This window comes from Orbicella franksi, chromosome 14 (genome assembly GCF_964199315.1).
Source record: "Orbicella franksi chromosome 14, jaOrbFran1.1, whole genome shotgun sequence".
NCBI lineage: Eukaryota > Metazoa > Cnidaria > Anthozoa > Scleractinia > Merulinidae > Orbicella > Orbicella franksi.
Window position 1 is genome coordinate 10,933,493 of NC_138158.1, and position 14,447 is coordinate 10,947,939.

Consider the following 14,447-nt stretch of genomic DNA (forward strand, 5'->3'; position numbering starts at 1 on the left):
ATGCAAATCACGAAGAAGAAGGCTTCATCTCAGGAAGGGAGGGGGGGTGCACACCCCTGCTCCCTCCCTCTAGATTCGCTCCTGCGACCTTATGTGAAAGAAGGCCGGGTTGTACACTGCCCAATCAAAAGTCCGATATCCAGCTTAAAGCGTTCAATCGCAGTATCGGATCGAAGACCTTTAGGAAGTTTGCATAATCTGACTAATCTGGTTCCAGTCCCCTAAACCCTCTGTCTTAACCGGCACTAATGTTAAACATCTTTAAAGGGTTTTTTAAGATTTTTCTTACTTAGAAATCTATCATATGAAAATTTATGAAAGGAACCTGAGTTTGAAATGGTGACAATCTTAATCCAACGGCAAGAATCTAGCCACTCAAATCACGTGTCTCCAGAGCCACCTTTTTCTCTTGTCTAAGAAGAACGGCTGGCTCTGAAGACGACAAACGTAGTCATTCGGCTTGTGCACGTGTTGGAGTCAGTGCCAGGCGCCAGTCGATTGGATGTCTTACAGATCTGAACCGTGATTGGCTGACTGGAGGTTTTCGTTTTGTTGTCGAGATGCATTTCATTTTAATTGAGTTAATTGTAACATAGTAAATGGTTTGAACCCAGTCCTGTATGAATTAATTGCATGGTTAAGGAGCTCTTTTCGCAGTTGGCCCTCGAAAATGTAATGCTGTCTCAAAATCGAATGCAGTTTTATGTAATGAAAACTAGAAAGTAAGGAAATTGTAGCTAAAAGTCTGAAACTGGGATATCAAAATTGAAAATGTTTCTACCTGATATTAGTGCAAATCCGACTGCAGAAAGTAATCCCATGTCGGCTTATTTGTACCAGATGATGGTCCAGTATGTAGCTTAGAGTGTGTCAAAAAATGAAATACGTCCAGAACATTTTTTGGACAGCTCAAGGAAGGACAATAAACTGAGATGCAGTCCTGCAAGAACGGAAACCTAAATTAGCGAAGAAAGCACTTACAAACAAAAGCAATGACAGAGAGAGTTATACCGACTGTTAACTCAAAGTTGACGTAAATCGTCTTTTGAATATTTTAATTGGCCGACGCAGAATTAAGAATGAATTAGAAAGGACGAAATTCACTTAACAAGGCCAAGGTTTAGACTTCAAGAGCTGCAATATTTCTTTGCTACAACCGTAATGTTTGTCATTAGACATTGTTATTGTCCTTCGTCTCTGAATATTCCTTTACGTTCTTTCTAGAAGGGGGAGAGTTGTCTCTCTTTATACTCAACCACGACAACACGGTTCCAGAACGAACTCTTGAAGTACTTTTTTGGCTCTCTGTGCTTGTCTTTCGGCTCCTGTCTGAGGTGTTGCTCAGCTTTCGTAAACGTATAGAGGACATGCTGCTGGAACGCCTTTTGAACACTTCATCCACGCCTGGACCACTCCTCAAAATGAGCCTGCGTAGAAGCACACCAATGGTCCTGCGTAAATCTGGATTCCGGTAGGAGTACAGGAATGGGTTCAAGGCACTGGAGCTGTAATGCATCCATTTGACGAAGTGTAGAAGGCGGGCAAAAGTGATTGACGAGGGAAGGGCTTCAGGATCAAACGTAGCGAGCATTGTAAGGGCGAAGAGTGGTAACCAAGCCATAACGAACAACAATGTTATTAGAGCCACGGTCAAAGACAACCGAATCTGCAAGAAAAGAGCAGCCCGAGAATTAAGAAAAAAAAAAAAAGATTGGGTTTGTAACTTCAAGGAGCTCACTCATGATATTTTGAGTTATTTTGGCCACATACAAAATTACCTTTAAATGGTAGGAAACCTGAAAATAACAGTTTAATAAGATAGAAAAACACCAAAGAGATAATGATAAACCATAAAGGAACAAGGATGGCTAAGGATGGAAAAGATTAACACGGATTACAAACAACGAATTTGAAAAATTGAGGCTAAACTTTTCGATATGCGCAAACCGTGACGTAGCTCCTTCAACTTGGAAAAATAGGCTCCCCAGGGTCCTCCCCAGAGCCTTTTTTCCAAGGGCTGGCCCCTGACAAATACTATGGACATGCATGCACTATCAAGCATTCTAAAATGTCAATTTAAAAAAAAAATAAATCGCATAAAACCAAATGCAAAACTTCTCAGATATCCAAAACGTACAATCTCGCTTAAGCTTCATGAGAAACAAAGACGCACAGAAAGTGGATTCAACAAAACTTGGTGGAAATTTGGTCAAATTTGGTCAAATTTAGTAAAACTTTCAGTAGATCTCACACGATAAAGCCGTTTTAAGTACCACAAAAAAACAGAGAAAGAGACTGTGATTGCCTATTTTATTACAAGATCAGGTTTGATATTACGTCACTACCAAAGCAACTTGTCGTAAAAATGACACTTAAACGCTTGAAAACGGCTACAATCACTTTCTATTCTTTCTAAATTAAAATTTGTTTCCTTCTACAGCTCTCTACTACACAAAGAATGTGCCAGCATCTTTATAGCGGATTCAAAGGTACTTTCGGGTAGTTGAGATCACAATGCTAACAGCACTTCTAGACCTCGAGACACTTGACGAAATTCTTGAAAATGCGATCCATTAAAACTGGTTTTTCGTGCAGTATAACAGACTCTAGAATTTACATTATCGAAGCTACAAACCTCTCTCTCCAGAGTAGCCTTATGGGCTTGATTTTCTTTCAAGGTTTCCTTGCTTTTGGCAGCCACTAAAATGCTGCAGTAAGCAGTGATGATCACCACAACTGGAATGAAAAAACATACGGTTGCTATCAGTATGGTGTATATCGTTTTCCATTCTGTTCCGTACTGCAGCGGTTGAAAGGAAGCCAGAACAGCAGAGAAGAGCCAAGCTGCAGCTACGGCGATATAAAACGTTTTTCGTTGGAGTTGGCGATGCTGGAATGGTCTTAGAATGGCGTGGGACCTCTCAATGCTGATTCCAGTCAGTTGAAGGATGGAGGCGCTTCCGATAAATATGTCCGCTGTTATGTAGAACTGATAGGCATAGTTATTAATCTGGTGGCCGTGATGATTGCATAAGCTAATAAGCATCCAAATGGGTAACGAAACTAGTCCAACGAGAAAGTCTGCTGCTGCTAACCCGATGATGAAGGTGTGTGTGACCGCCCTACGAAGCCATTTGTTCCGAATGTAAGCTGAAACGACGAGACCATTTCCAAATAGCATTATGATCACAAGGAAGCCATAGGAAACCAGGGATAAGTAGAGCTCAGCTAAAGATCGTCTTGGCTGCACTTGGGAAGATTCTGGGTTGGTCGTTTGCAAAGAGGACAAGTTGCTGTCGGGTTTTGGCGAGGAAGTGTTTAAAAATGACATTAGATTTTGAGGAGTTGGTTTCAATGGGTGTTGCCTTGTATATCTCGCCTATACCTTCCTCCTTTTTGAGAATTCGCGATTTCTTTAGGTGTTACTGAGTCAAACGTGCCAGGTGGATATAGAGTGGTAAATGCCTCATTAGTTCTGCTATTCCGAAAGCTTTCAACCGCCTTATAAGAAGGTTCTGCGGACAAAGGGGAGAAAATAAATAATGCCCATGTGTTAATGAAATGAATGAATTGTTCCATTTCGCAACAGTGCGTAACTGCCAAAATGTTATTCGTATCTGGGGCACAAGTAATAGAACTTATTAACGTTTGGACTTTGACTTGTTGACGTTTCGGTAACTTATCTTAAGTACTACCTGGGTATGAGAGCAGGAGGCCACAGTGTGTCAATGTATAATCGTTTTTCCGGTCTGTTGAAGAAAACTATCCATTAAAGTATAGCAACTCATTGGACAAGCGTTTTGTAAATCAGTCTTGTTTTTACTGCTGTAAACACGTGATATTGAATGTCCAGTCAAGCTCAAAAGGCTCTTTTCAAACTGGCTTTTGAAGTCTTATCTTTTTCAAATTAATCAATAGGTGCGAAGTGAACCATTATAGTTTGGTGCCTGTCTAAGATAAGGGGCTTTGTGAAATTAATGTCACTACGTGAAGGAATGTAACCAAATAAAACCACATCATCATTTATATTACAGCTCAGTCAAGTATAAATTAGTACCTCCTACAACTTGATCTCAGTCTTTACCAGTAAAATACACGATTCGCTCTCGATCTTCTAGCATTCTTTATATGAGTGAAAATCAGAGATTTTAATTAAGCCCGCTAACAGTACGTTGGTTTTGTAAGTATGTGGTGTTGAATATTCTCTCACACGTTTGGTAGTTTTTTGTTAAAAACTACCACTTTTGTCTAAAACTGTGTACAGCTGATTAATATAATTCTAATAATAGTTAATCGATCGCACTGTTGTCACCTGTCGTGAAAGATGTTCTGGGTTCACTGTACAGTCAGCAATCCACTGAGTCATGGTAGATTGCAATGAAAATAAGGATAAGAGACATTAATAGCGACTCCACTCTTTTATTGGTTTTATAAATCGCCGATTGAGGAAAACTCTACGTTAACTTGTCCAGATTAAAAGTATTTAAAGACTCGCCAGGTAATCGTTTCACCCTTTAAGGGAGAACTATTGAGTTCAAGTTTTTGAAAAATATCAGGATGTTTAGATTTGACTCATATCTTCGTCAGTTCAAATTTTGCTGCTTTCTCGACCATATCATTTGAGTTTAAGTTCAAATTAAGTTCATTAATTTTCAGTTGTTTCTACGAAGATTTAAAGCTGTCAGACGCGTTTTTTATTCATTGCATTTCCCAAACTATCACGGATTAGCGATGTCTGGATGCTTGTCTGATGAGTTTTAAATGAGGTGAGAGCTGATGGAGTTAATAAATGGCGTGCTCCTGAATGGCACAGTTCACTTCTTAGACAACAATGTTGGTTGTTAATTATGATCAAGTGAAAACATCTTTACACAACATCAAAACTACATCAAGTCGCTCTCAATCCTAAATCTAGCTATTTAATCTATTGGTGTTAGCTGTTTTATGCCTTGAAGAAACCTCTCTGTTAGGCATCCCGTCCTCCTTCCCTCTCCGTAAGCTAGGCGAGGGGAAATTCAAAACACGAGCTTAAATGCTTAAGAACTTGTTCAGCTGTGACTGTTAGGTAACAAGATATTCAGATCTTTTTTGAACTGAAATCTCTTCAGGATTCCTTAGCGAGTAGCTATAGTTTCTCAACGGTTTGAGATGGTTAGTTAGCTAAGGGTTTTGAAAATTTCTGTTCTACACGGCACAGACAACTCACTCAGAATAACTACCTTAATAGCTGCATATAAATAGTGGCGTTTACAGGATTTTACCAGGCGTACATATTTCAATTATTTTCTCAAATATTGATCGGCTCTAAATGGTTTATTGCGTAACGTTTCTGACCAGTTGTTTCTTCAAGAAGGGTTAGTTAATACCGGGGCTTTTAATGCAATTTGACACAAGCAGGGTTATATTTCACAACTCCTAATACCATAATTAGTTATTCGTATGAAACATTATAAAGAGAAGCATGTTTACATCTTTTAACACAAAATTAAACCTGGTTTATACATCGTATAAAGACGTCGAAATTATTCACATCAGCTTTTCGATAAGAAGAGGTTAATTTCGATTCATAGATTAAATTGAAGTGATATTTTAAGCGAATTTGGATTTCTCATTACCACTCTGTAATGATTGTAAGCTTGGACGCAAGCTACAGCTTGTATTTTTTCTAGACGCTGCTAATACCATTTAAAATTATTCATCGTCTGGCTAAATTAAATTTGACAATACGTACATTTTCTGACAGTGAAACCAAACTTTGTACACATTTCAGAGTTTCAGTTAACAGTGGGTTGATTTTTACGTCGCACTGAAAGATTTCCCCATCTGACGAATCGAAATTGGTTCGTCTTCGACCGCCTTGTCTAGCTACGGACCATAAAATGATAAATTCATTTGAATTTGAATCAGACGAAACCATACGACGTAGAGACCAGGCTTAATAAAACTGAAACTTTGACGGTCCATTATATTATTAAGTACAAGAAACAAAAGTACACAGTACAAACAACAACGAAGACAAACCATTAGGACTCCGGCTGTGATGATTAAGGGGATAATATTGAAAATCGCAGTGATTTTGGTGTCCCGTGCAAAACCTTGTCGGTGTGGGTTGCACTGTAAGTGCGCAATCTGCATGTTAATGTCAGCTGGCTAACTGCCAAGCAAAGATGAAAAGAATATTCTCCAGAGACGTTTTTCAACGTTTCTATTTATGTTTACCTTTCAAAATTAAGAAGCAGCATTCTTCGTGCGGTGGAGGCTTGTATCATCTGATGGCTGATCTGATGGCTGGCCAGCCGATTAATAGAAGCTGGACAAAGACCGGGCGCGTCCCTTCAAGTAGAAAGCTATATCCTACAGTTGATTGCGTCTTTTCATCTTTCCTTTGTCGAAGAAAAAAATACCGATCAATTGACTCATTTCTGTTTACACCTGCACGCTTGAGCGACGGCGAGCCCACTTCAAATTATCTTGCAATTTGGCGCAAATGCTGATAGTTTTGTACGTTTATAGCTATTTCAATATAGGATTTGTTTATCCAAGTACTTTTTGAATCCAAAGGGCAAAGAGAATTTAAGCGATGGACAGGTATGGTCAAGGAATTTTTTTACGAAAACTCTTCTATAGCTTTATTTTTGCCCTGCTGCTCTTAAAGATGTAATAAACTAAATGTGCTACGAAATTTGATGATTTCGTGAAACTGTATTTAAGCTTAACCGAAATGATAGAAAATTCCTTACTTACCAGCATTGTTTGCTGTATATTCTCTTGAAGTGCATAGATGATAACTATTTTGTTTCTTTACACGTGTTTGTTTTCAGTAAATTGCCCGCGGAAATTGACTTCCCGTTCTCTCAAAATTCAAAATACTCTCCGATCGCAGTCGTTACCAGTACTATTGAAATACTTATTGTTCAGCGTATTTAAAAAATTCCGAATATCTTTTTAAACCGAGTAGCAGACAAATTCAGTATGCAAATACAGAGCGGTGGTGCAAACATACAAGCAGGTACGACCAGCTGGGCCGGACTCTAAGTCGAGAGGTTCAGGGGGGCGTTGTCAATAAACTTTACCCTGATGGCGAGGGCTCCACCCACGAGAATAAATGAGCAACTTGACCACAACGTGTAAATATGTAACTGTTTCCTTCTATCTGGAAGAAATATCACACTTTATAAGTCGGTCTGTTTCGCTTTCACCACTGTAAAATATTTTACTATTATGATATTGAGTGTCCAAGCGAGCTTTAAAATCCTGCTTAATGTAGGTTTACTATTTTTTTTTTCCTTTTCTCTAATTCAATAATAGAATGGTGGCCCATTATCAACTGTCTATCCGAGTTCAATTAAGTACTGTCTAAAATTCCTGTTCAAGTTCAAGAATGTGGTAAATAGATATAATGAACACCGCATAATCATTCCTAAGAGACCCTATCAGAATACCTAGCGCTCTCATCATAGCTTAATTTCTACGGTTAGGCCTACCGTCCACACTAATGCGTTGCGGAAACAGAGCTTTTCGAAAACGCTCTTCAAACCGGTGGAACTTGAAAACGCCGGTTTTTTGTTTTCTTGTGCACGAAAAACATTTTGAAAACGGAGCTTTTCGAAAGCAAAAACGAACGAAATTATAGTGTTCGACTGAGGAGAGGGAAATGAATTTTTAGGTCGAGTAACCGGGAGGTTCCAAAACTCGAGAGTTCGAGAAATCACGAACCACTGTCGTTCCAAGTCACCTTACTCTTCGTTTGTTTGTAGTCAAGTTACCGTATTTGCTCGAATAAGCGACGCGGCGCTTATTAAATGTTTCGCGCCTCAAGTGCGGCGCTTATTCGAGGGTGGCGTCTGAACGCGACAAAGAAATTTTTTCTTTTAATTTAAGGTACATTTTCAATCTGTGAGCAAATTTAACAGTAACGCACAGAAGCGTCTTTTTTTTTTATTGTCACCTTTCATTCACCTTTCATTCGCGTACTTTTCAATTGGTGTCTTCAGTCAACTTTATCATTGGTGAAATTCAGTTAAATTAAATTTTCCAATGCTGCGTTAGATTTGCTTTGTAATGGATTTTTAGTTACTCTGAGTTCCTTGACTAAGCGCCGCATCCGAGCCGAGAACACCAAATGGCACCAAGGGTACGGGATACATGTTCATGGATCTGGGACTCACGCTCTTGGGCCTGGGACTCGTAGTTTACTAGCTGTGTGAGTCCCTGTTCCACGCGTAGCGAGGCAAATAATTTAAATAATTCAAATTGATTATAACATTGTTAAGATTCCCAACTGGCCGGAGGCAAACCAGTTGGCTATTTACAAGCATGGCCGAGGAATTGAACTCGGGGCTACCGAGGACCGCTGGATTGGGAGTCCGACACGCTGACCACTCGACCACGCTTCCTCCTGGAGAACTGTTCCACGCGTATCGAGGTTGTTAATAGATAGGTAAAGTCTGCGTACGAGCCAAGTGGCTCATCGGGCCGGAGCTTATCCCGGTTTCAGTAGCATAAAGCGACTAGGAGTATTTCTCCTCCCCCCTGGATGGGATGCTAGTCCATCGCAGGGTTACCCCTAGCATTAAATTCGCCGGAACCATTTATACACCTGGGTAGAGAGAGGCACCGTGAGGGTAATGTGTCTTGCCCAGCAACAGAACACAATGTCCCCGGCCAGGACTCGAACTCGGACCGCTCGCTCCAGAGTCGAGCGCACTAACCAGCAGGCCACCACGCCTCCCGGGGTTGTTAATGGTTCTGAATAATTAGATCACTGTTCCACGCGTAGCGAGGCTGGAGGTCAAGCGCGAAAGGTTTACGGTCAAGTTTTTTTTAGAATTTACGTAAATGACTTAAAGTTGCAAGAGTAAAGGGAAAAAATATTTTTTCTTTTAGATGATTTTGTGTTATTGTTAAGAAATAAATCTAAACGTAACTAATACTAAAATTTCTGACTCAAAATATGATTTTGCTGGATTATGTTTTATAGGGGTGGGTCACGTAATTTTTAACCTTCATTGACGGGTGGGTCACTCAGTTTTGTGGTGGGTCATGTGTTTTCTAACCACCACATTTTCAAATGCTCCAGCTCACCTCTCCCCCAACCCCTTTGTACTTTTTGACCATGCAGTCCCTAACAACAGTGTCCTACAAGTTCTAATGGACAGTGGTTGAACATTTATTAGTTATTGCCATTCAATGAATATTACATGTACAAGCAAACATCTGATGAATAGATCATCTATCTGCAAGCCGCACAACCATCATTTGCTTTATCACGCTGAATTACAATATATGCGTACTTTTACAATAAACTCAGAGAGGACCAGAAGAAGAAGGTGCAGTACTAGTCCTTCGCAAACAGTAATTCCTATTACTACTGATAGAGCAATTTTCTCACAACTGTCCAAGCAATTCTTAAGTCTACTTAACGTTTTTATTTTACTTTTTAGCCAATCATGAGTCTTTGCCGCCTGTCTGTTATTAAAAGAACGTCACTTGAAGTATCGCGAAGTATTTCAAAATTAATTTTCAATTCAACCGAAATATTCCTTACAATTCATTTTCCAATAGAGATTTCGTTTATTATTTTTAAATTAACTTAGCTTCATTCGACTTCACTTGATTCAATACACTACAGTTCCTCTAACACAACTTAAGTTAACACAGAGCAAAACTTCCAAAAGTCTTAATTTGGTACTGACACTGTAGCTTCAGATGTGTCTCTTATTACTTGATTCTCCCATGCTTCTATGTCCCTCTGATTAATTCTTGGGACCTGAGAAGGGTTTCTTCCGTTGCCAGTGCCAGCTTGGTTTTGACCTGGCGCAGAATGAGGTGCGGGTAATGGGGCAACCTGGTTTGCACCACACAGCATGCGTTTCACGGCGCTTTTAAAGTTTGGCAGCCGAAATGCGTACAGAAAAGGATTGATGAGGGAATTGACAGTGATAAACACAAAATGGAAATCTCTCAGCCAGTGAATCAGCTCACAGCTGCAGGTATGACAGAGATTCATGAGGTAAATCATGATGCAGGAGGGAATATAACAGGACAGAAAGACAGCCAACATGAACAAATAGGTTTTAGTGAGCTTGTTTTCCATCTCAATAGCTCGCTGACGTGCTTTGTTCTGCTCACTTTGGCTGTCATGCATTTGGTCAATTTGAGCAATTTGGTTTTTGGCGTATTGGAAAATACGAATGTAGGAGAAAAAGAAAATGAAGATGGTACAGAACATTGTAATGTTGGCAAAGACAAAAGCGTAGGCCACAAAGCCAACGAAAAAGAAAAGCGAAGTGAAACAAGAGGAAAAGATCCAGACCAAAGATGCGGCTATGCCAACTCGCAAGTAACTCGTGTTAGCTCTGTACCACAAAGGCTTAGTAATCGCGAGGTAACGATCAACGGTTAGCGCTGCCAGACTAAGCAAAGACGCTGTACAGCACAGAAAATACACAGATTGGGAGAACCATGACATGCTAATGGATAAACCATGGGCCTCTCGATAATGTGTATTTATGGACAGGGGTTCTACCAAGGCCCCAACTATAAGATCTGTCACAGCAAGGTTGGCGATTAAGAGAGTAAATGGACTCCGGAGATTTTTGTTTGGATCGAGCAGAACTGCCAAGATGACCATCAGGTTTCCAGGTACTGTGGCAATCACAAAAATGATGGCTATTACCATCGTCGTTATGGATACCTCTGTAGGGGCCCAGACACCCGTGCAGTGACTCGCTCCAAGCCCCATACTTGTAACCTGCAATAAGAAACGATGCCTAAGTCGCGACGTTGTTTAGATGTATAAAACTCTCTTCTCTTCTAACAAGGACACTGGAAAGGTTGCTTGTATTTAAAATCTTATTCAGGTAGGGTCTTTTGCTGTCTATCTGAAAGCGTAGGGAGGGAGCTGTCTAGGCCCACACTTCGTACCTATCAACGTATTGAAGCTTTTGCAATTAAACTTGCATTTGTAGGATATATAGCAAGTCCAAAAATATTTCCTTTAAAGTCTATAACTTTTGACGCTGACGTCATATCACGTAGAAATGATGTCATTATTTTCGGATAGCTGCCATCTTAAATCCTCTTGGGTCTCATGATTTTGACAAAACGCTGAGTATAAAAATAATTTAAGCTAGTTTAATCCGAGACACCGCAGGAAAGTAACAGTGTTTCTTTAATAGAAGACTCAAAATTTGAAAAACATGCCTGTCAATTGATTCAAAGTCATTGACCAATGGCAGGTCATACCAAATTGATTCCGCTTCATAATTTGTAAAGTTAAAGCGTTCAAAGTTGGTGGTAGGACTCAAATGCTCCCCAGGTCTTAATAGGGTTAAGGGGGGTCTTTCTTAACTACAGATTTCGGACAGTTGCTAAGGGATTGCTGAAGGCGATAATTAGAGGAAAGCTATTTTGGAGCGTTTTGTAGTGCTAAAAGGTGAATTTTATATGAAGGAAAGTTTGCTTTGAAAAAAATATGATTTCGCGTGCGTAATTAGTGCCAGTCCCAAACCGTGCTTTAGAATTTTAAGAGGCCCTGCGCCTAAGAAACGACCGATGATTTCCGGCTAAAAAATAAAATCGGCCTATTTTTATCTCTCAAGTAGAGGTTACCGAATACTATTTAAAAATGTATTTCTTTTGTTTCAGTTTCGCTTTAAACCAAAAATATCGAGCCGCGAAGTTTTTCCGTCTGAAAGCAGCAAAATCAGGCCGAAAATAAGCCCCCGCAAAAAACTGTTTAGAAATTACTATCGCAACGCAAAATAATGAGAAAACTACACAGTGTTGAAGAAAAAGGTCTTTTAATGCAATATCATTCGATAAACATCAAAAAACTGCCGAAGCGATTAACAAATAAAGTTTCAAATATTGCATACTAAATTAGATGGAGCGTTGGAGCTGATTTTAAAATAATTATTTCTCAAAAGTTCAACGCTTTTGAAAGCAATCACAGTGATGAATGAGACATTGGAGGGATACAAATCACGTTTCTAGAAAAAACATTTTTCGGCCAAAGTATATTGACCTTGTACAAAGCGTTCAAAGTTACCGTTTTTACCGTTATCCTGCTACTTCGGCGAAACACTTCTCTTTTGCCAATACGGCCGTGGATAGCGTGGTAAACGCCACTTTAAACCTTGCTAGGCATTCAAAGACCGTCCTAAGTAGAAGGAAGTAGAATTAAAAGAGAAAGGAAGATGAAAAATACACACAAAAAGAAAATAACTCGAAATTACCATCTGCTAACGAAAGTTGAACCTGGAAAATGTCGTCGCGTGACAGCGGCCATTGACGTCATTTGTATCAATAGCGGTGGAATCCAAACGAATGCACAAATAGGAAAACAATTTTTCCCGGCTAGAAAACGTTTAGTGGAACAATGTTATGTTATTTTTCACAAATGATGGTCACTCAAAAAGAAAAACTTCCCCAACCGCCACACCGTTTTGGCCGCAGCGTGATCTGAGTTATGGGTCACGACTGGATCTCTAGCCGCTGACCGCCCGAAGGGCATTGCAGACTCGTTTTCCCACGCTCTTGCGACCTTAACGTGACAAATGACGTCATTGGCCGCTGTCACGCGACGACATTTTCCAGATTCAACTTTCGTTAGTAGATGGTAATTTCGAGTTATTTTCTTTTTCTGCATATTTTTCATCTTCCTTTCTCTTTCAATTCTACATCCTTCTACTCAGGATAGTCTCTGAATGCCTAGCAAGGTTTAAAGTGGCGTTTACCACGCTATCCACGGCCGTATTGGCAAAAGAGAAGCGTTTCGCCGAAGTAGCAGGATAACGGTAAAAACGGTAACTTTGAACGCTTTGTACAAGGTCAATATACTTTGGCCGAAAAACATTTTTCCAGAAACGTGATTTGTATCCCTCCAATGTCTCATTCATCACTGTGATTGCTTTCAAAAGCGTTGAACTTTTGAGAAATAATTATTTTAAAATCAGCTCCAACGCTCCATCTAATTTAGTATGCAATATTTGAAACTTTATTTGTTAATCACTTCGGCAGTTTTTTGATGTTTATCGAATGATATTGCATTAAAAGACCTTTTTCTTCAACACTGTGTAGTTTTCTCATTATTTTGCGTTGCGATAGTAATTTCTAAACAGTTTTTTGCGGGGGCTTATTTTCGGCCTGATTTTGCTGCTTTCAGACGGAAAAACTTTGCGGCTCGATATTTTTGGTTTAAAGCGAAACTGAAACAAAAGAAATACATTTTTAAATAGTATTCGGTAACCTCTACTTGGGAGATAAAAATAGGCCGATTTTATTTTTTAGCCGGAAATCATCGGTCGTTTCTTAGGCGCAGGGCCTCTTAAATCCCTTAAACTTGGGAGAAAAAAGGAAGGGTTCCGATTTTTCTTATGAGTCAGAAATAACTTAGCCTTCTTTATAATCGTACGTATCGCATTACTGTTTACAAGTAAAAGAGGAAAGCTACTGTAAAAAAATCTGTTAATACGGGTGTTTATAACCTCATAACCTTTATGATAATGAAACCCATATGTAGCATTTAGCACGTGGACGTTCGTAATCTATTGACAACACTGATTTAAATTTTCAGATTGAGACACCTTTTAAGTTTTAGGGTTTCTGGTCATGTGACTGGTCAAATATGGCCGTGATTTGATATTTGATTTTTTTTGCTGGGCTCTTCAATAGAACAAACATGTGCAAGAAAACTTATCCTTAAGAGGCCTGATTTTCAAAATGTGACGGTTAGAAGCCTTCGTTAGCAACAAATTCATGACCGATTGGTTTTAAAGAAAGACGCCCTTGAGATAACGAGTTATTCAGTACAATTAACAACCCAAAGCTATCCCAGTGAACAAAATTTAGAGTTTTATCTATAGCAAAACAAGGAGAACAAAAAATTGTAACAAGAGCAAAGTGAAAAAAAAGCAAACAATGTCCGCTCTAAATCAATTTGCCTCACAAGGACTGTGATCTTCGAGCTCGGTTGGCAATATTTTTGCTGCAAAAGTGTTATACTGTTTGATTTCATTTCTCTCGTAACGAAATCCCAGCTTTTTATGTGTCTTGCTCAAATCCCCAATTTTTTGTTTTTTTACCTCGTTTTTATCTCATCGACCAGATTTTCGAGGTTTTGGCCAAGTTCTGATAAATGTAGAATCCCTATAAAAAGAACAAAAAATTACAGCAATTAGCCAACAGGAGAGCCGTGAGAGCTCAAAAACTGAGCTACAGGATCCCATTACAAGAACAGTGTGTCTAAAACATACTATCCTTGGGTTGCACTGTCACGCAATAAAAAAAATAATTCGAGAACCATTTAGTGGATAAAGTTAGGAAACTGTGATGTTATAGGAAATTGGTAAAGAAGACACTTCTCCAAGTTTTAAGTCTGTGCGTTTTCCTAAACTTCAGATATTCGTCGAACTATTTTGCACAAATTTACAGAGCCCATTATG

General features: G+C 39.4%; 2 protein-coding genes across 2 annotated transcripts; both read right to left on the reverse strand.

Annotated features, from left to right (window-relative positions):
• Positions 1-1,057: 1,057 nt before the first annotated feature.
• Positions 1,058-4,264, reverse strand: LOC145468364 (D(1A) dopamine receptor-like). Its single transcript, XM_081452062.1, has 2 exons — positions 2,636-4,264; positions 1,058-1,666 (listed from the first exon to the last, which is right to left on the reverse strand). Exons 1-2 carry the CDS (start codon positions 3,329-3,331, stop codon positions 1,172-1,174), a joined length of 1,191 nt encoding a protein of 396 aa, XP_081308188.1. The 5' UTR covers positions 3,332-4,264; the 3' UTR covers positions 1,058-1,171.
• Positions 4,265-9,679: 5,415 nt separating this feature from the next.
• On the reverse strand, positions 9,680-11,140 carry LOC145468772 (adrenocorticotropic hormone receptor-like). Its single transcript, XM_081452463.1, has one exon. The coding sequence runs from the start codon at positions 10,742-10,744 to the stop codon at positions 9,680-9,682; it is 1,065 nt and encodes a 354-aa protein (XP_081308589.1). The 5' UTR covers positions 10,745-11,140.
• Between the last annotated feature and the right edge of the window lie 3,307 nt (positions 11,141-14,447).